The 22,976-nt window shown below is 41.2% G+C and overlaps 1 protein-coding gene across 1 annotated transcript in view; it reads right to left on the minus strand.

Annotated features, from left to right (window-relative positions):
• Positions 1-22,976, minus strand: part of LOC147683474 (uncharacterized) — a 264,280-nt gene that overhangs the window by 62,899 nt on the left and 178,405 nt on the right. Inside the window, exons 4-5 of the mRNA XM_086942537.1 lie at positions 12,729-12,893; positions 6,542-6,598 (exon numbers count right to left, since the gene is read on the minus strand). Of these exons, the coding sequence (XP_086798663.1) occupies positions 6,542-6,598; positions 12,729-12,768 (97 nt within the window). The 5' untranslated portion in view covers positions 12,769-12,893. The remainder of the gene's footprint in view (positions 1-6,541; positions 6,599-12,728; positions 12,894-22,976) is intronic.

The raw sequence follows: 22,976 nt of genomic DNA on the forward strand, positions 1-22,976 counted from the left end.
GAATGAAAAGAAGAAGGACTTTCGCTTCGTGCCGCCACGATTTGATAGAGTTAAGGTTGAATCTCCAAAAAATTCAGAAGCAGCCTCCTCGGAAGAACCCATGCAAATAGGCTCTGTGCGCGGACCACTTTCTAAAGAAGAAAAAGAGCGAAGAAGAAGTTCCCAGCTATGTCTATATTGTGGGGGCGCTGGTCATTTTGTTAAGGAATGTTCCAAGAGGCCAAAGACCACCTCGCCAGTAAAAGATCGGCTTCGCCCGTAGACAGAGTCGCACGGGTGGAAGCGTTTTCAAAGACGACTCCTGAAAAACAACACATTATGAATACCTTACAGTCTGCGGCTCCTCATTTGACAGCTGTTTTTGTAGTCAAATTTCGTAACCATGAGTTACATGAAGTTTCCGTGATGATTGATTCAAGAGCCACAGGGAACTTTTGTGACCTAAAATATGCCAGGCAAAATGGAATTCGACCAGTCCAAAAACTTGTGCCGGAAGCAGTTCGAGCAGTAGATGGGACCAACCTGTCATCAGGTCCAATTACTCATGAAACGGAAATGGTGTTGCTAACTGGTTTGAATGGGCACTCGGAGTGGATGTCGTTCAATTTAATTGACGCGCCCCAGTTTCAATTGATCCTTGGTTTACCTTGGTTAACAGAACACAACCCGAGAATAGATTGGAGTAAAAGAACCATTGAAATGAACTCTTCTTATTGTTGTGAAAATTGTTTCCATGTTCCAGAATCTAAGGAAGAGCCCACTCCAGTTAAGCTTCTAGCCTTTGGTCACACCACGCAAATCTGCGCCTTGGAGGTTAAAGAAATTCCTGAGCAATATCAGGATTTGGCGTTGGTGTTTGATAAGAGGAGTGCGGATCAGTTACCTCCCCATCGCCCATATGATTGTAAAATTGAGATTGAGCCTGGAGCAATTCTACCTTGCAGTCGAATATACGCTCTCACAGAAAAAGAAAATCGGAATCTCAAGGAATATCTGGATAAGCATCTGGCAAATGGATTTATACGCCCATCTCAGTCCCCGGTGTCATCTCCTTTGTTTTTCATTCCAAAACGAGATGGGGATCTTCGGGCTTGCATAGACTATAGAGCTGTAAATCAAGTAACAGTGAAGAATCGCTATCCTCTTCCGTTAATTTCAGTATTGCTTGATCAAGTAAAAGATGCCAAGATCTATACCAAGTTGGATCTCAGAGGGGCGTATCATTTAATTCGAGTGACACCTGGTGATGAATGGAAAACTGCGTTTAGAACACGATATGGGTTATTTGAGTATTGTGTAATGCCCTATGGACTTTGCAACGCTCCCGCTGCTTTTCAACATTTTGTAAATGATGTCTTGGGAGAATTTTTGGATAGAGTTGCAGTGGTCTACATAGACGATATACTCATTTTCTCAAAAAGTGAAGAAGAGCACATCCCTCATGTGAGAGCGATTTTAACGAAATTATTAGAGAATCATCTCTATGTGAAGCTGGAGAAATGTGCGTTTCATGAAACTCGTGTGGAGTTTTTGGGGTTTGTACTGTCCCCGGATGGTGTGAGTATGGATTCCACTAAAGTCAAGGCGGTACAGGAGTGGCCCTCTCCGAAGTCAGTCAAGGAGGTTCAGAGTTTTTTGGGATTTTCCAATTTTTATCGAAGATTTAGCCCAGATTTCTCTCAAAAGGTGATTCTAATAACTCGTTTGCTGAAGAAGGGAGTCAGGTTCATTTGGAACACCGAAGCTGAACATGCCTTCCAGTATCTAAAAGATTCCTTCACAAGAGCACCAATTCTGTTGCATCCTCGGATGGAGGACCCCTTTTTTGTGGAAGCAGATGCTTCTGACGGAGCAATAGGAGGGATCTTATCGCAAAGGCATCCAACTTCAGGACAGCTGCATCCAGTGGCTTATTATTCAAGAAAATTAAGTCCCCCAGAATGCAACTATTCAATTGCGGATAAGGAACTGCTAGCGGTCAAGAATGCTTTTGAGGAATGGCGCCATTATTTAATGGGAGCCAGACACAAAATAACAGTCTTTACGGATCACAGAAATCTCCAGTTTTTAAAATCTGCTCGAACCCTCACGGCGCGGCAGTTACGTTGGTCTTTATTTTTTGCTGATTTTGATTTCATCATTACCTTCCGACCAGGAAAGAGTAACGCTAGAGCTGACGCTTTATCTCAGATAGAGTCTGGATCTTCAGATGCAGAGAAAGGACCTCAAAATATCATTCCAGAAGAAAAAATTGTGTTGGCTGTGGATTCTTCAAAATTGGTTGTCCAGTTGCAAAAATCTATGACTGATCAAGAGATGAAGGATTGGTCCAATCAAGCGGAGGGTCGAGAAGTGAAGAATGGAGTTCCTTATCAGAATCATCGCATGTTCCTCCCTACCCCTGCACTTCAAGAAAAGGCCATGGAATCCTGTCATGATAATCTGTTAGCAGGGCATAAAGGAATTCAAAAAACTACTGAGTTGGTGGAAAGGAATTTTTGGTGGCCGGACATGAGATCTCAGGTACGACAATTTGTAACCACTTGTGAGAGGTGTCTGAGAGGGAAGTCCGAGAGAAGGTCTCCTCAGGGAAAGTTAAGACCCTTACCTGTTCCGCCTCATCCTTGGCATACTGTGTCCATGGATTTGATAGTGGAACTACCGTTAAGTCAGGGGTATACCACAGTTTTGGTATTTGTAGACGTCTTTTCCAAGATGGCACACTTTATTCCCTTGAAGAGAATTCCAGATGCTCCTCTTATAGCTCAGCTTTTTGTCCAGCATGTAGTGCGCCTTCATGGCATCCCTAAGGTATTAATTTCGGATAGAGGAACCCAATTTGTTTAGCATTTTTGGAGAGCCTTCTCAGCAAAATTGGGAATTGACACTCGTTTCTCCACAAGCTACCACCCAGAAACTGATGGCCAAACGGAAAGAGTGAACCAGGAGCTTGAGCAGTACCTGCGTTTATACCTTTTGGACCAGAAATTAGATTGGTCAGAATTGGTGTGGGCAGCAGAGTTTGCTTATAATAATGTGGTTCACTCTTCCACTGGTTATTCACCCTTTTTTGTAAATTATGGTAGGCATCCCGCCTTCATTGTGGAAAAAGAGGAAAGCCCAGTTCCTGCAGTGGAACAGAAGGTTAGTGAAATGCAGAAATCCCTCATTCAAGTCAAGAAAAATTTAGAAAAGGCCAAAGAATCTTACAAAAAACATGCAGATAAAAAAAGAAGAGAGAATCCAGTGTTTCAGGCAGGGGATAGAGTGTGGCTATCCACTAAGAATTTGCGGTTAAAAATAAATCGAAAATTTCAGCCCCGATTTTTAGGCCCATTCAAAGTGGAAAAAATGCTTAATCCAGTTACAGTGAAAATTCAATTGCCTCCATATCTCAAGGTTCATCCCACCTTCCATGTGTCCCTGTTAAAGAAAAGTCCACCCAAGTTGAGAGGGCGTTTAGCACCAAAACCAATTCAGATAGACACACACGAAGAGTTTGAGGTACACAAAATTTTAGATTCCAAACTGAAGAGAGGTATCTTGTACTATCTGATTGACTGGAAGAATTTTGGCCCTGAGGAAAGATCGTGGGAGCCCTCTGAAAACGTTCATGCTCCAAGACTTCTTCGGGAGTTTCACAAGGCCAATCCTTCTAAACCCAAAGGAGAAAGAGCATTCTTGGTGGGAGGTACTGTCAGGATCCATACACCTCGCCAAAGGCTATTAGTGAGGAAGAATCCATGCTGGAAAACATCTTTGCGGTGTCTGCTAAGGTCCTGCAGCGTCCCGCCATGTTGCAAAGGTAGCTCCCAGGCCCATCGAGCAAAACATCCTTCAGCGGTCTAGTTTCTGGGAGCAGTGGCGAGCATAGTCGTTAATGCGCATGCGCGAGCCTCGCGCTGCGCACTTCAACCGACTTTCATCGCCTGACAGGAGCTTCCATTGCTCGCTGTCTTCTCGCTGAGGAAAACTTTGGCGCATTTCTTCAAGAACATTTCCCCTTGCCCTTCACAGTGATTGCGTGTCATTAAGGGTCTTTGACACGCTGTTCGAGTGCTTCGTTTTGCCCTTGTTTCTTCTTGAAGCGACCCGAGTTCTGACAGAGTAAAGACGCTACCTCATAGCGTTCCGAGAGTAGTGGAGCTGAGACTTCAGAGTGTCTTCTGTGAAGAGAAGACCTCGAATACCAAGTAAGAAGTGTGGTTCTTGTGCTTCAGTCTCCAGGCAATGACTGAGGTGATGATATCTTCAAGCTAGCAGTGTTTGGAGCAAGAGGATCCTTGAGCCTGAGAGATTAGCACTTCAGAGTACAGAGAACATTATTTCTATTAAAGACTTCAGAGAGTGCTTGTTAATAGACTGTATTTTCCTGCAACCTTCTACATGAAAACTTCAAGACTGTATGTTTGCTAGCCGCCTTGGACTGTATTGGTGGCCATTCCTTATGCAGTTTCCCATTGGGTCGTCAGCCAGTTTCTTGCAGTGAATCAGATATGCAGTACCAGGCAAACATTAATAGGGAGGAGCTAGCTTCTGTTTAGACACTGGTAAGGATTAGCCTTGGTCAGGAAAGAATAGATAATAAGATGTAACATTTCCTTGTGAGTCAGAAATCTAATAAGTGTTTTACCTTACAGCGCAGACCAGACCAGACCAGGTTGGAAGCCAGTGTCCGAAGCGTGTCTCTCTTTGTTTGTCATCCACTTCCCCTTTCCCCCACGGGGTTAATTCTGTGGACAGCGAAATTCTCAGTAGTCCCTGAGTTACCCCTGGGGTGGATTTGGGGTAAGAGCTTCTGTTCCCGAGGGGGCCGATCCAGTGTATCCTTTGAACGTGACATGGCTTCACGCTTTTCCGGCGCTGTATTCAGGCTCTTGGGGCTGCCTGGTGCACTACTCTACTCTCCCTGTTCTGGGTGGAGCTGGGTACTTCCTGCGTCTCCTCTGTCACTGCCCCTTGATTCCGCTAGTGCTCCTGCTCTATGAGGCTATTTACTCTCAGTGTGGCCCCTTGTGCACTTCCTGGCGCCGGTTGGGACTGTGTGAGCTGTCTTCCTACTGCCTCACCCTTCCTGGGTGTGCTTATTCCACCCTCTTAATTCTGGTTGCGTGGTGCTCTGGTACCTGGATTCTTTGATCCTCCTCATAGGAGTCGGTGCCCCGCCGCTTCTGCCGCGCTCTCCGTGGTCACCCGGCCACCTCCCGTGGCCAGTCTTGTAGTGCTGTCTGGGTGTCTCCTCCTGTCACTGCTGTGGGCATCTTTTTTCCAATGTCTTTTTTTTTCCTTGGGCCCCAGCCTCGTCGCCACTGTAGAGGTTGATATTGCCTTCAATGATGACAGGACACCTGGTCAATTCCACCACTATTTATTATTTAATACTGGCACTATTCAGGAGAGTGCCGAGCGAGCTGCACTTCACTCCCGCTCCGGCACCCGATATCGCGCCCTTCGCGCGCGACCCCAAATGGGCGCCGTTCCAGCTACGTAGTGACGTAGCGTGAACGCTAGAATGCCAACCCTACAGTTCTGCGGTTTTGTGTACTGAACGGTCGGTTTCTTTCACCAGTCAGTTGCCAGATCACGGAGGTTGAGACCATCAGAGGATGGGCTCCTTGTATGCAACAAAAGAAGAAGAAATATCATATAAATTAGATGTCTACAGGCGGATGTTTTCTTCATTTAAAGTCTGCATACGTTATTATGGCGACATGGATGGTTTTCTACATGGTTCATTTCATCATACTGTATCTGTTGGTGTAAACCCTGGAGCCCACCTTCAACTGTGGAGTGTATACAGAGCTCGTCGGCTGCATTGTATTGGAAGTGTATCCAGAAATCGCCAGGGCGGAGTCACGTATGCTGGATGTACAGAAAGCAGCTGTACCAATCGTCGTGTTTGCACTGGCGAAGCTACGAAAGTGGGAAGCTGCTACGAATATGAAGCAGCTACACCAATCACTTTGTTGGAAACGGCCTTAACAATCAGTCGGCAGGACACGCCTTCACTTTTGTCTTGGTTGCAGACTTGCCGGTCATCACGCTGAACACAGCGGACTGTGTACAGCTAGTTAAAGCTTGCCGGCTGTCACGCTGAACACGGAGGAACGTGTACAGCTGGTTAAACTTGCACACCGATTCTTCTGCTCCCAAGTATTTTGTTATTCATCACCAATTGGGCAGATATATATTTCAATGCGGTGAGACTACATTCTTCAAGTTCTACTTGTTTGAATTTTACATATTTCTTAAACTTTCTTATCGTAACAAAGTGACTATGTTTATTGCTCAAATTTATGGTGTGATTTTAAGAATTTTTTTAAACTTTCTGAAATATTTGTCTTTCACTCATTATTGTATTTGTTTAAATAGTAAAATTGTAATTACTCCTGCTGTTGGAAGGAGGTAATGTACAACAACCACCTCCACATTTTCTGGATACCCCTGGCAAACCTAATTTTGTGGCTATAGATGGTGTAGGTTGTAGCCATTTTGTACAATTGTCTAGGTACTGAAGGGCAAAAAGTGTTTGATAATTTACCTGAAATTCCTGCTCCAGGGGGCGAGGCTGGAGATGCGTGGAATATATGTGTTGAAGCTGAAAAAAGAGTGGAGAAACAATTTACTGAAAAACCTAGAATAGTTTTAGAACTGTTTAATTTTTACTCTAGGAAACAAAATTGTGATGAGAGTATAGATCAGTATGTGGCTGCTCTACATATTTTAGCTAGCTAATGCTGCTTTGAGAATGCTAAAGATCAATATCTGAGGGACCATTTTGTGCTTAATTGTTATTCCAAAAAAGTGCCAGAGTATTTGTTGTGTTGTACTAATCCTACCTTAGAAGAAACTGTTAAAATCGGTGTAGAGCGGGAATATCGACGGGAAAATATCGAGTTACCTTAATATCGCCGCAGAAATATCTACAAGAAGAAATATCGATGACAAAAATATAGTTTGACAAGAATATCGACAGACAGGTAAGTAATATCGATAACAATAATATAGTTGTAATAAATATCGTTTACAAAAACATAGTTTACCAAAATATCGTTTTTTAAATAATTATAAGTAATTTAGTGTTTTTAATGAGTATTGTTTGTCAAAATAGTATATTTTTTAGCATTTTATTAATAATGTTAATAATGTATTTTATGTTGAATTTAGTGTTAAAAGTTCAGTAGCGGGTTGTGGGTTTATAGGGGAACAGGGCGGGAAGTAATTTAAATATAATAAAATAATTTAATAATTCATGTGTTAATTTAATATAATTATTTTAATAATTATTAGTTAATTAATTTCAATTAGTTAATTGATAATTAATTATGGTAATTAATTACGTTAATTGTTTAATTAATTTTAGGTGTGTGTACTGGAATTTTAAATTGAAAATGTAGTGAAGTAATTACATTTTAATTGAATAATTAATTAATTAATGATTAATTAATTATAATTAAATAAAAACATTTTAAACGAGTAAATACATTTTAGTTTGTGTTGTGGTGTTTATAAGTGTATATGGTGTGAAAGCTGTCAAATAATTAATTAAGTAAATATTTTGAAAATACAATACTAATCAATAATTAATTAGTAAATATTAAATGTAATTGAGTAATTAATTTTAGGTGTGTAGGTGTTTGTTAATAATCATATATTTTAATTTGTATATTAAATAAGTTTATAATCTACATTAAATTTAATACTACATTTGACAGATGGTTTATTATTTTTTTTTGAGTTCCTGCGCTTTCCCTACTGTTGTACTCACCGGACTGAGAATAGTAATTTTTACCACTACGCTATCCAACGCTTTCCCTAGTGTTGCACCCTCTGGAGTGGGAATAGTAATTTTTACCCCTACGCTATCCAACGTTTTCCCCACTGTTGCACCCGCTGGAGTGGGAATAGTAATTTGTACCCCTACGCTATCCAACCCTTTCCCTACTGTTGCACCCGCTGGAGTGGGAATAGTAATTTTTACCCCTACGCTATCCAACGCTTTCCCTACTGTTGCACCCTTTGGAGTGGGAATAGTCATTTTTACCCCAATGCTATCCAACGCTTTCCCTACTGTTGCACCCTTTGGAGTGGGAATAGTAATTTTTACCCCTACGCTATCCAACGCTTTCCCTACTGTTGCACTCTCTGGAGTGGGAATAGTAATTTTTACCCCTACGCTATCCAGCGCTTTCCCTACTGTTGCATCCTTTGGAGTGGGAATAGTAATTTTTACCCCTTCGCTATCAAATGTTTTAACTAATAATATTTTTTATATTTCAATTAAATGTATGTATTATTGGTGTTATATAAATTTATGTGTTAAATATATGTATATGTACACAAATATTAAGTTTATAATGAAAAAGTGTAGTTAATTTGTTATAAATAGTTAAAATATAAAAGTAATGTAATGTATTTTGTTAATATTACTTATATTTATTAATTATTTAATGTAATTTTAATTAATTTAAAAAGTCGATATTTTTAACATCTATATTTATTACATCGATATTTTTGAGTAGATATTTATGTACTTACCTGTTCAGGTATAGGGTGTCGATATTTTTGTAAACGATATTTATACAACTATATTTTTGTCAACTATATTTTTGTAATCGATATTTAAACACCCTACCGTTAAAATCACCAAAGGTATTGAGCGATAAGCCCTTTCTGTAAAAGCTAGCTGGTGAATCCCCTAGGACGGGCATCGTAAGCAGTACCAATGTGAGTGCAGTAAAAAGTATTCCGAGAAGTAAATTCAGCAAATCTAATACATATTATCGCTGTGGGTCATACAATCACATGGGCAATAGTCTCAACTGTCCTGCACTGGGTATGAAGTGTAATAAGTGCAGAAAAAACTGTAATTTTATGAAAGTGTGCAAGAGTACCAGTGCGGTTAAAGTAAATTGTGTGCCTGAAAACATCCACAATATTTACTTGAGGAGGAGGATAGCGTTGATACAGTGACCATTTTAACCTTAGAAGTGAATCATTCTGAAAATGCTTTACATTCTGTTAACTGCGGTGCTAGTAGTCTCGCTAAGAAAAATAGACTGTTTTTCATGGTTCAAATTGGGTTTGTGAATCTACAGATAATGGTGGATTCCGGATCACCTGTAACTATGTTGTCTGAAGAAACATTTATGTTACATTGGAGTTCTTATTTGCTCAAAACATCTTACGGTAAAGCTGTAGCATATGGTGAGTCTGAGATTGTCACCAGAGGGCATTTTGAAGATACCTTGGAATTTTAAGCGAGATCTATCTTTACCAAGATATGTGTTGCTGTTAATGGTTGTGACAAAATGAATTGGATTGATCAAGGTAGACTTGGCATTGTACTAAGACCCAGGACCACTATTCCAGTTATGTTAGTGGAGAAACATTTTGGAAGTGTTGACAACATTTTGCAGAAATATTCTACTGTTTTTTTCTGAATCCATTGGAACTGTCAAGGACATTGAACATGGGATAATTTTGAAACCAGGTGGCATGCCAGTTAAGCACAAAGTCATGGTGTTCCACTTTCTGTCAGGAAGGATTAGAGCCAACATTTAGATCAGTTATGTGCTGAGAAGATTATTGAACTGGTTAATGCTGCTGAATGGTCAGAACAATTGTAATCACCAAGAAAAAGTCTGGAAAAATCCACTTGTGTGTGAATTTAAGCTCCTTAAACAAAAATATTATAGTTGATTGTCACCCTAATGAATTAATTTCTACCTTGGAAGGGGCAAAAGTCTTTAGCAACATTGATTTGAAGACGGCATATCGTCAGGTATTACTTAAAAATGAGTCTCAGTCTTATTGTAACCTTCATCTCTCCCTTTGGAGCTTTAAAATACTTATCGTTGCCGTTCGGTCTTTCATCGGCGGCAAGCGCCTTTCAGAAATTGATGTTCACGTTATTCAAGGATGTATCTTGATTTTTGGCTGGACGACATCCTGAATTTTGCTAAAGATGAATTAGAGCGCAACTGCATATTAGACAAAGTTCCAGGAATTGAGTCTAAGCTTGATATGACGGTTTCAAAGGACAAGTGCACATTTTTTATGGATAATGTTGAATGTTTAGGACATTGAATCACTGCACAAGGAATGACACCTAAGGAAGATCTTATCGGAGCACCAAAATAGGCACCAGCCCCCAGCAACAAGGATGAGTTGAGATCTTTCCTGGGCCTAAGTGATTATTACTCCAGATTTGTTTGTGGGTATGCTACCCTTATGGAACCTGTTAAAAGAAAATTGTGGAAAAAAGAAACATATTTTTGGGGTCCAATGGAGCAAAGCATTTTCCAGGATATCAAAAACATTTTATCCAATGTCCCTGCATTAAAAACGTCTGTACGAGGTCACAGGTGCATTATATCTGTAGATGCCAGCACAGTAGGCTTAGGTGCTGCTTTATGTCAAAAAGTGGGAACATCTGAAACAAATGTAGCTTTTGCTTCCAGAGTTCTATCTTCTACCGAAAGGAAGTACAGAACTATTAAGAGGGTAGCTCTTGCCTGTGTGTGGGTGATAGAAAAATTCTGAACTTACGTGTGGGCACTTTTTTCACTTTGTGCACAGATCATAAACCATTAATGTATTTGTTGGGCGATAGAGGCACGTCATGTGCATCTTAAAGGCTTAGCCGAATTTTATCGAATTTGCAAGAGTATAATTTTGATGTAAGGTACATACTGTGGAGCACCAACTCTAGAGCTGACTGTTTATCTATATTGCCTGTAACAGGAATCCGGAGAAGAAGCTGGATTAGAACATTGGAATGTTGGGAGCTCCATTGAAAACAAAGGAGTGCTCTGGGCTTATAATGGCTGGTATAAGCCTGGAGCTCCAACATTCCAATGTTTCTTTGTTCACAGCTCTGGCTGTGAACAAAGGCTTCAGGGAGCCTGAGGGGATTCCAATCCCCTCACGCTTCCAAAAGGCTTTGTTTTTTTTGTTAGAACATTCTGTCCTCTAGTGACAGAATGTTCTAATAGCCTTATAGCCCTTCGTAGATGGGCTATACCGCTATTAAAGTCCCTCTCCCTTGTTAAAGGCCCTCGCCTTCGGCTCGGGGCCTTTAACGCTGGAGAGGGCCTTTAATAGCCGGTATAGCCCTCTACGGCGGGCTATAAGGCTATAGTAGATTTGTTTTCAAATTAATGTGTTGTGGCAAGCACAAATGTTGAGTATAAGTGTAATGGTACTATTACTGAAACTGAGTGGAATGCTGCATGTGATATTGACATTGTTCTAAAGGAAGTCAAACATTTTGTTTAACAGGGTTGGCCCCAGGAAGAAATTTCAAGGGAGACTTATTTCTATCCTGCCAATTAGTTGATCAATTTACAGTAGAAATCAATATCCTTATGAGGGCAGAAAATATTGGTGTTCCCAAGTGCTTAAGATCCAAAGCCATTCAATTAGCCTATAAAGGGCACTTGGGGGCAACATCTACAAAGAAAACATTGAGATGTTATTTCTGGTAGCTTTATATGGACAATGATGTTGACAAGTTTCTAAGTAATTGTCATGCATTCTGTTCAACAAACATGGGAAGTCACAGGACAACCCTTTAATTACCACACCTCTACCTCAAGGTCCGTGGAGTAAAGTAGCTCTGGATTTAGCAGGTCCTATTGCGGCTTTACCTTTTAAAGCCACATTTTTAGTAGTAATGATTGACTATTACTCAAAGTGGATATATTATGATTTTGTGCAAGAAACTTCTACGCATGTTACTATCAAATTTCTGGACATGGTTTTTACCTTAGATGACTAACCTGAAGAATTAATCACAGACAATGGAGTCCAACTTGTGTCTGAGACGATGGAATCTTTCCTAAGAAACAAAGGTATCAAATACTATTGGTGCTGTTGAGAGGGCCAACAGGCTACTAAAGGAAGGTATTCAGATGGCCCTCACATGTGGTAAGGATGTGGTGATGTGGTTAAATTTATCCAAGCAAAGTCTTGGCTTACCATAATGCTCCTCATGTATCACCATTTTCCTTGTTGAGGGGTAGACGATCTCATACAGGGTTGTGTCCCACTTGATTGAAAGATATGTCACCTGGTAAACTTGGGAAGGTGTGGATTTAAAGAAACTAGAAGCAAAGGTTCAGAATACACTAAGGAGAATGACAACAATCATGACAAACAAAACTGTTGTTATGGGTATTATGAATGAATGATCTTGGGTCATGTTAAAGGACATGTGACCTAGGAGGTCCAAAGTAGAGTTCAATTTTTATGGACCTATCAAAGTTGTTAAAGTTGCGCGCTCCTCTGTTCTCTTGGAAGATGAGCATTGGTGGGTGAGAAGAAATTTGGTGTTATTAAGCGAGTTTCAAAGTACTCTAATAAGAAACAAATTACAACAACAGAAGGCCAATGACTTATTTCTTCTGCCTTTGGCTTCTACTACCATGGATATGAGTAAAGATTATACTGCCATTCAAGACAATAATTCATCCCTAATTACGGAATCTAGTAGTCATCCGTCGTTAGGAAGGAATTCAGTTGTCAATCAGGGAAACCCCTTGGTGGACAGTGATATTGTTGTTGCTCTTACCATTGAACTAGTTACAACCAAGAGTGGCAGAATTTAAAAAAAAACCTGGGTATTTACAAGATTTTTCTATTAGACATTGTGTGTTTCTCCTCTATAAAAATTGTATTCTATTTTTTTTGGGGGGGAAAGGGGGAGATGTGTTGTATTGACTTACTTTGCACACGATTGTGCCGTGCTGCTTTGAATATCTGCATTCAAATGTAATTATGCATCTTCTGAAGGAGGTTCGACGGTATGCAGTTCCATGCACTGATTGGTCGGTTTCTTTCAACAGTCAGTTGGCTGATCGCAGAGGTGGAGGTCGTCAGAGGATGGGCTCCTTGTATGCAACAAAAGAAGAATAAACTTACTATAAATTCGAGGTCTTCAAGTGAATAGTGTTTTCATTTAAAGTCTGCATACAACAACGTGCCAGGCATATCTGCTGTAGAATGTGTGGAACAGAGCAAAAATCCCCTGTGATTTCAGAAGGGTTTGGACACTGGGGAAAGAGACTAAATGTGTCACATTTTTAAATATAAATCGTAATATTTTAGTGAAAGCAAGGAATATGAAAGCATTGTGCAACGAAAACAGCTCTGTGGAAAAATCCCTTAAACTTAGTATTGTTTCTTACAAAAATTGTCAATCAATAAAATTTAGGAAGGGAAGATTATTAAACATTCCACACAGGCATAAGCTATGAACATGCGCAGATGTAATTTATGAATGTATTAATTTAAGACTACTTCAGTAAATCAGGCCCTTTGTTATGGAAATATAATACAGAAAGGGCCTTAGCTGGAAATACGCAATTAGAGGACAGTTAAAGCTACCCAAGGCATCAGCAAAGTCACAGCAGTATTTTTCTGTCCGAAACCTACCCTACTAACGACCAAATTAATGCTACTATTTGTTTGGCCTGCTTAAAATCAATGCTTTAATTGCATTCTAGTTTGTAAGCGAGACATGTTTTACTCTTTAATTATACGATGCCACAAATAACCTCCCACCTGAGAATTGGGAGACACAACCCATTAACCTTGCTTCCCAATCAATAACCCGTGTGCTTCTCATCAGCTAAATAATGAAATATTTAAACCAGTGCGTTCTTCTGCTTTGTTGTCACTCATATCTAAAGCCAAGTAATAATCTTAGCTGTTTAAGAAGATGACTTTAACAGGACTAGCTTGTATACAGTCATAATTTGTACTGCTTGTCTGGAGGAGCTAGAAGTGAAATAAATGGAAAAGACCTTTTCTGGGCAGTGCCACCATTTTCTTAACATTTCAGAAAGTAATGCATGGTAATTGTTGTGTATGACATTGAGATTCAACATTTTAAAGGTGTATTTATTGTGGTTTGTTAACAGCAATAACTATACAGATATCTGAACGATTATGATCAATTAGCTGAACAATTTATAAAACATTTTAATAGATGGGATTTATGTTAACACAAACAAAAGCAGTATTAATCAGCATGACCATTGCTGCTAATAAATATGTAACCATAATATATATAAAAATATGGCCAATAGTGTTTGTCAAGGATACTTTCGTGAAAAACCCTATGGGTGCATTCATAAAAACATCTTGTTTTTTTCTCTCCAGCTATCTGCACTATCTCTGACCAACCTTCTGAAACCAACAGACCAATAAGGTTATTACAATCTTAGTTCTGGAGCTCCCAAATACAAATAAATTCCCATAATGGAAAAATGTAGATGTACGAAAAAAACAACTAGTGAAAATAACTTTTGATGCATAGATTGGTGATTACTGCCTCTTCTATCCATCCTTTTCCCATTCCTTACTAATGGAGTGAGTGTGACCATTCAATCCTTTATCTCACCTTTGTAAAGCTGTCTTCTCTTGTTATGAAAAAGAGTTTTATGATGTATAAACCCCTCCCCTTCCTCTGAACTTCCTGTTTTTTCCTGTGTGTGGCCTTCCCTTGTAGGCCTTTTGCGGCATTTTGATGGCCCTTCATGCTATTGAAGGTATAGCATGGTTGTTTTGTCTGTATAAATGCTTATGACACTTTGTTGGCAGTTGCTATGGCACTGCATGCTTGCTGCCCCTCGAGAGTAACCAGCTGCACTTCCCATTAGCGGAGGGGTAGGAGACAATACATTTCTGGGGGGACAGAGACAGCCATGGAGACTTTCCATTTCAGTTGTTTGTGAACCGCAGGCTCCAATAACGTACACAAACATATAGTTTTGAAGTGAAATAGGGAGAAAGGTAGGACGTTGTTACAGTTTGAAGGTATCTTGTATTGTTATTTATATTTCAGAAGTAATTAAACCAAATGTGAAAATACATGTTGTTGAACCTTGCATCTTCATGCACCAAGCAAGTAAAGGTGGGAGGGAAAAAAGAAGAAAAGCAAACAAAATGTTCCTAGTGGACATTCCTAAACCTCAAAATGTGACTGAGCTAGGTAGAAACCATTCTTTCTTGGTACAGGCATCTATAATAAAATCATGAACTTTAAGTTGAAAAATCAAATATTTTCTTGCGCCATTCAATGCAGAGGACGCATTATTTTGCTAATGTCTGTGTGTGAAATGATTCCAACATCTCTTTATGTATGTTACACATGGCAACATGATTCAGTCTTTTCTGGGACATAGTTTTCAGTCATCGGAAACCATTGACGCTTCTCTCAGCCACCAAGAAGATACTGAAATATCTAAAAGAATCTTAAGTAGCTTATCAACCTGTGTAAAGAAAGCTCTCTCTGTTGGAAGCATTTATTGGAGTGTGTCCATCAGTTCCAGGACTAAATAGAACTTCAATATACTTAGTAATGTAGCTAATTGAGCTGAAAGCAGCAAAGAGTCAATTTCTCCGTACTGAGCAATAGTGTCAATGCCACTGCCTGTTAAAATCAGCTGCTCAAGTTTTTTCAAAATACTGAGGGTGATAGAAATCACTGACATTTACAGGATGAAGATGTCTGCTGCTCCATCATCTATCACCACAGTCATAGGAGTTCAATGGCATTAACATGAAATTTAGCAGCATAAACACGATACTGCTTATTTGAGTTGTGCAGGCTGTCCAAACAATTCATCATTGCAAAGCTTTAGTATTGCACTTTTTAGTACATTCACAGCAGTTAGTGGTAGTTCTGATATAGTTCGCTGATGTCCTTGCATGGCAATATTCAAACATTCTAGAAGTTGCAGTACTTGGAGACCTATCTGAAGACCTAGGAAGTTTGTTTCTTTCTAAACTTGTGCCAGCAAACCGTGAGCACAAGCAGACACATTGCTACTTATCTTGGAATTTGGTATTTATACGAGGGTGCCAGAATAGGTTCATAGCTATTAATTACTTTTTGTACAGATTTTACACAGACTGTCCAACACATTGGACACAATGGCTTTATTTTCCAACACATTTGCAGGGCCTTCAATACAAAAACGTCAAACATTTGTTGTCTAATCTATGGGAAGAGGTTTGCAAATATATGACATAAGTGTAGAGTGCACTCAAAATGCTTTTCTTGCACAAAACATGAGTAGCTCTATGAGACAAATTTACAATAAGAATAAGCCCAATGTTAGAGATGTTTTCAAAAATGATATCAACAGTGTTTTTGTGGTAGAGAGACGCTTAAAATGGAAAAGTGCCTGCTGTGCGAGGCACATACGCAAGAAGTGTTGTAAAATATATGATTGCATTGAAAATAGATATAGTGCCATATGCAGCAAACGATGTGTGTGGGTGAAACTCAAAAGTGAGTGTTAGTGATGATCACAAGTATGAGGGGCTGAGTGTGATACTTTTAAACACAAGAAAATAGTGTTTGTTTCTTTAGCTTACAAGAGAATACAGCAGGTGGAAGATCGCAAATGAGTCCAGTGTGGGATGCACAAAAGCACAAAACCTTCATATGTAGGATTCTCACAAAAATGAACATGTTATACAAAATGCTCATTACAATGTGTGATATACACAAATGTGAAAAGCATGCCATGGAAGATGCATGAATACATGAGGAGCCTAAGGAGTGAAAGGTGCACACACACAGGTAGTCTAGCCATGTGAAACAAGACAGAGACAAGCTGATTAGATCCCACCCTCTTCCCTGTATGCTGTTTGTGAGATGTGTTTGAAACAGACCACAGGGCATTTCCTTGGTACCAACTTTAGGGTGGTATGACCAGCACTGTTACAACAGGCAATAACTTCAGGAGTGGGGGTGGGGGAGGGGGGGCTTCAGTTCGGTTATCAGTGGATTGGTCCCCTCTCAGTGGAAGCACACATTGGTAAAATCACTTCTAAAAAACAACCAGCCTTGACCCCGTCTGTTTGGGTAACTAAGCAATCTCCTTCTGCCAGGAGTATCCAAGATCTTGGGAAAGCATATAAATAAACCTCTCTCAGCCTTCCTTGAATCCAAAGAACTCCTCCCACCCCATCCCAAATGGGGTAGAGGCCACAACACAGCACAGAAACTGCTCTGCTGGCTGTGGTGGAGAAATTGAGACAGCTATTGGACCAAGATGACTTCGTAGCTATCATCATCTTAGATCTCAGTGCGCCCTCAACGCTGTTAATCATACCATACTCATTCAGAGAATATATAATGCAGGAATCGAGGGTGGCAAATGCAAAAACAACAGTTGATGGACAGAATGCAGAACAATGTCATACATTCACCCCAGTACAGAGATCTGGGCCTAAATCCATCGTTTTTTTGCTCACCATGCCATTCCAGTTTGAACCCCGCGATATGCAAATCAGCCTTGACCCTGTGCCCCATGGGAACAGTCCAGCCCGAACTGCCAAGCCAGGTCCTCCCTGGATTGGAAACAAGCATCCTAGGACCGGTTTCGGGCTTTCAGCCCTCATCAGCCACGATAGCTTGATTCCAGTAGCATTGAAAGCACAGGACTCAAGTCCGAGCATACCCGTCCCACTCGGGGTGACAAATGCAAAAACAACAGTTGATGGACAGAATGCAGAACAATGTCATACATTCACCCCAGTAAGAGATCTGGGCCTAAATCCATAGTTTTTTTGCTCACCATGCCATTCCAGTTTGAACCCAGCCATATGCAAATCAGTCTTGACCCTGTGTCCCATGGGAACAGTCCAGCCGAACTGCCAAGCCAGGTCCTCCCTGAACTGGGAACAAGCATCCTAGGAATCGGAGGTGGGGCAGTGAAGTGGCTCATCTCTTTCGAGAGAATAGAACCTTCCATGTACTAGATCAGTTCTACTATTCTGACAGTCTGCCTTTGAGCTGTAGGGTGCTGCAGGGTTCAGCCCGAGCCACACACTCTTTAACTTATATAGGTGCACCTTGGCTGACATTGTACATTACTATGGGATGTTGTTGGTCTTCTATGCTGATGACACACAGTTAGTCATGTCAATCCCCCCTGATTCCCGATTGAATCACCTCCAATTGGCCCCCTGTCTTCAGGAAGTGGCCGGCTGGATGGCTAACTGTCAGATGAAGCTGAACGAAGACAAGACTGAGGTCTTATTGCTGGGCAACATCATCAGAAGCCAGGCTCTGACTGTCTGATACCTGCCGAACGCAAAAAGCCTGATAAAGTGTTGGGGATGTGGCTGGATGACAAGCTCACCATGGACCACCAAGTAAAGAAGCTTGCACCTAGCTGCTACACCATTCTTAGACTGCTGTAGGAGGACCTCGACCTCCTCCCCCCTCATCCAAAAAGCTGATTGTCCAGGCCCTGGTAATCCCACGACTCGACTATGACAGTGCCTTGACCTTCGTCTCTCGCAGATATGTGATAAAGAGGTTACAGCTCATCCAAAATACCACTGCTCAACTCCTCATGAACATCCTGAGACACCAGTCCACTAAGTAGGCTTTGGCAGAACTACCCTGGCTCCTGGTGGAGCAGTGGGTGTAGTTTGAGGCCCTTTGTATCATGCACAGAGTACTTCACAACAAAGGCCCTTCACTGCTACAACTGTTAGCCTCCCCTTACACTCCTGTTAGGCCACTCAGATCATCCCCAGCACACCTGCTGAATGGTCCCAAGATTCTCAGATCTAGATGGGGGCCACTCAATGGCCTACTTGGCCCCCAAACTGTGGAACACCCAACTGATGGAGTTGCACTGACTGGAATATGAACTTCCTTTCTGTAAGGCCCTAAAGACATTATTTAGGAATTAATCTCACCCCCACCCCCCCTCCTGTGACAGTTCTGCTGGTTGGTGTTGGTTCTAGTGTTGGGAGGCCTCTGGGTAGCCATGCGCTTAACAAGAATGACTGAATAAAATAGATTAGTTCAAAATTGCTTATGGTGTTAAAGGCACCAGCACAAAGATCTTCATGTGGCCAGCAATTTTCATACAATAATAATGCAAGGTAACTCTGGTGATTAATGTACTTGCCAAAGAGATCTGAGTTTTACCTCGTGTTAATTTTGACTCGTGATTAAGTAGCATAGAGGGTTTATGTGCCTGCTGTAAAGCACAACATGTAATATTTAAATCATAGATTTGTATTTTATCAAGGTAGACCAGTGAGTTACTGCTTTTGCACAGATCTCCTTTAGTTCTTTGCAGTTCAAGTTACAATCATTCTTATAGAGCAGGTTCAGTTATGCCCCGGTGGTTAGACAGAATATCGGAAACAAAAATATCTTGGGACAAAATATTGCGTCAAGAACTTTGAGGTCAAAAATATCATGAAGGTAAGTTTCTATCGGTAAGCAAAGTTTTCTTATACATAACTTCACATATATGCACCATGACGCTATATGTATATCTTTAACCACATCGCTGCTGTGGTTATTTTTCCCCTGTGCTGAAAAAAAGAAACCTCAATGTTATATGACGAGCTCAGCTCGTCATCAGCACAGCTCAACTGTGCCTCATGACGAGCTCAGCTCGTCATGAGCATGGAAGGGGTTAAGGTAAGTGGATGTGGAGTTAAGGGTAGCAAATCTATACTTACCTATGTGCACTTACCTTCTCTATATTTTGTTCCTCGATATTTTGGAGATTATATTCTGTCCAAACTCTATTTTTATTTCTGATATGCTGTCTGTGATCCCTGTGCACTGGCTGTCACGATTCCCTGTACTCTCGTGCCCACCACCAGGGGGCTGAATTGTGGGACTTTCCACTTTCATATATGGACACTCCCCTTCATGCATATACTGACTTCCAGCCATTTGGACGCTACTTGGAAATTGCCATCCATTCCCAATGGATCTATGATGTTACAACGCAGGCTATTACAACGCCTGCTGTTACAACGCGGTTTTTACATCGCATACCATTACAACGCATAGTGCTTTTAGGCGCTGGATAGTGAATTATTTAATTTACTATTCCAACTCCAGTCCCCGTGGATAGTAGGGAAGGTGTTGGATAGTAAATTAAATATATTCCCTATCCTAGAGCGCCCCCCAGCGCAATGCGTTGTAATGGTTTGCGTTGTAATGGTTGCGATGTAATGGTAGTGCGTTGTAATGCTTGCGTTGTAAGTGATGTTTCCCATTCCCATTCAATGCCGGGTTTTGTGGAAGTCAGCCTGCTCATGTCTGAAACTCCATCACCTAGAGTTCCCTGCTCACTACTTCGTCTCCACTCCTGCATGCCAAGGATGGGTGGAGGAATTCAGCTCACCTGTGGCTGGCTGCTGCTAGCCTGCTCACACCTGATGCATGTGATTACTGTGAGCTCTTTTAAGCCCCAACTCCCTTCAGTCCAGGTTTGGTCAGCGTAGCTGTGTTCCAGTGAGACTGATCCTTGTTGCCTGACCTACTGCTATCCTTGTTGCCTGAGCTTTTGATATTCTTTGATTCCTGAGCTAGAGTTATTTTGTGCTCCTGTGTTGCAGCCATTCCTTGTTCCCGATTAGCACTGCTTGCAGTGCTTTCTTGATTCCTGAGCTGTAAAATGTAAATAAAATGTAAATTGATACTTGTATAGCGCACTACTCACCCGCAAGGTTCTCAAGGCGCTTGTACGAATACCGCTGTGGAACCCATCCTGGCTTTCCCTGTGAGGCGTCCACTCCTGGGTACCCCCAAGGTGGAGGACAGGCATCCTAAGCATTGTGGGGGCCGTTGTGGAGATTAAGCAAGCTATTGCCCAGAGTTGCAGAGTTGGACTCCATGATTGGAATAGGCACCGAGGCGAGAATTATCAGGTCCGTGGAATTTTTGAGCCCAAGATCCGCCAAGGCGGGAAATTGAACCCTGGTCCCAGGCTAGACCTCTGCATCAGGGTCTGCCGCTCTAACCATTGAGCCACACTTCTCCAGAGCTGTAGCTATTCATTGTTTCTTAACTAGCACTATCTTCAGTGTTTCCTTGATTCCAGTTCCCGGAGCTATAGTACTTCTTGTTCCTGAATTAGCACTGTCTTCAGTGCTACCTTGACTCCTGATCCTTAGCTATTCCTTGTTTCTTTGATTCCTGAACTAGTACTATTAAATGCACAGTAGAATCTGCTCTCTTGTATTTCCTTTGTCCCAGTTCCTGCTTTTCTCTGCATCACCTGTTTTAGTCCTTAGTTGCTGTCTTCTTGTTCTACTGTCTTGCTTCTAGTTTCCTTGTATGTTTGTTACTTGCTTCCTGCCTAGTGTGTCCTTGTTTCCATTCTTTCATGTTAAGCACTCCTCCTTGCTATCTCCTTGTCTATTGTTCTTGTGTTTAGTTCTACACCCTTTCTGTAACTGCCTTGGGGCTCCTGTTTGATTGCCAGTATCCGGGGGCACAGCTGACTACCTAGTAGGTGTTTCATATCTACTATTACTATTGTCTTTGAGTTACTTTTATAACATCACCATAGGTATAAGCTCCAGAGAACCTGCCTTTGCATGTATATCCTATATGTGGGTATTTTCAGTCAGAATCTGTAACAGCAATTGTGGGTGCTGAACTTTAGTCTTAACGTGTGGAGCTCCTGAGCTCTTTACCCCACATTCCCCTTATTGTTAATGTTGTTTTTAATATAAATGTCTTGCACATTTGTCGTGGGTGTAGTTATTATGAATGCTAAATCACCTCTTGAGTTCCTATCCTTTCTGAGTTCTAGCTATCTTGTTCCTTAGTGCAGGCCTCCCCTTTGGATCCCTTTTCTCCTCTGACTTCTTGTGTGATCCTCGGCAGTGCTGTGCTCATCGTTATGCTTACATTCCCTACTGAGTCACCAGTCCTTACCCAAGTCCCTAATGGTGTGCCAGATATTTCAGACAGTCCCTGACACTTGCTACAAAGAGCTGCACGCAAACTGCAATGAGTAAGTTTAGAATATTACAGGTTTTAAAAACATTTTTTATTACTGTAAAGTTACTAAGAAGGCTTTCGTTTACAAGGCCCATGTGCTGCTGGAACATCACTTTTGATGACTTTCTGGCGGTGCATATTGCTGTGCCATATCTACAAGGACACGTAAAGCCACCCTTCATAGCTTTTCATGGCCTTGTAGATATCGTGTGAGGCAAAGCAGCACAAGGTGCTGCATTGCCTCACTGCAATGGGGAAGTGTGCCATGTGCGTTACGGTGGGTGTTCCCACGTAACACCCATGGCATTTGACACATTCCCAGATTTACAATGTTCTGTAAACCTGAGAACGTGTCAAAAGCCTTTGCCTCCCCAGGGAAGGCGTAGGAGAGGCGCAGAGGGGAGAAATTGCCTCCATTGATTGTTTTTGTGCAGAAAGGTGTACCTCCCTTCACAAAAACAATCATTTCCACAACACAGACACCATTGCACCATGGTGCAGGGGTGCCTATGCTGGCGTATGGCAGCCAATTGAGCTCCAGTGCAGGGAAAGAGGACAGGAAGGAGCCCTATCTGGTAAATATGGCCACAATTCCTGCCCTTCTCATTTGCTGTGGGGCAGCACAGCAGGAAGGCTTGCGGACCTTATACTGGAACAAGAACCCACCTCCAAAATCCGCTCTAAAATAGAGCCGAGTACATATACAGGCCACAAAAGACACATAAATCAATTATACATGTGAAGTAGTTTCAGAATATTTTTGAAATTATTTTTATACTGTAGTATTTATTTGTCACATTTTTCTTGTTTTATCAATTAGCCCATCCATGTACATATTTCGTCAAGCACATATTTCCCACTGAGATCAATTTTGAAATATAGACCTCCCACCCATCACATGCATGTCATTCAGACATTCAACCTAAAACAAACCATTCATACCTAATCATTCATACCATCAAGTTAAAACATACATAGCACCTTCAAATGGAACATCCAATTGCAAAATTCAGAAATTAACTTGTGAGTACATTTTCAAAATGTCTCCATATTATATGTCACATAAAACATATTACAGTATTTATATATGTTTCACTTTTTCTTCTTTTCACATATATATATATATAGTAGACATCTGGGATGGCTTAAATCCTTCGTAGGTGTACCCAGGCTTAGGTGC

Source organism: Lissotriton vulgaris, chromosome 11 (genome assembly GCF_964263255.1).
Source record: "Lissotriton vulgaris chromosome 11, aLisVul1.2, whole genome shotgun sequence".
Taxonomy (NCBI): domain Eukaryota; kingdom Metazoa; phylum Chordata; class Amphibia; order Caudata; family Salamandridae; genus Lissotriton; species Lissotriton vulgaris.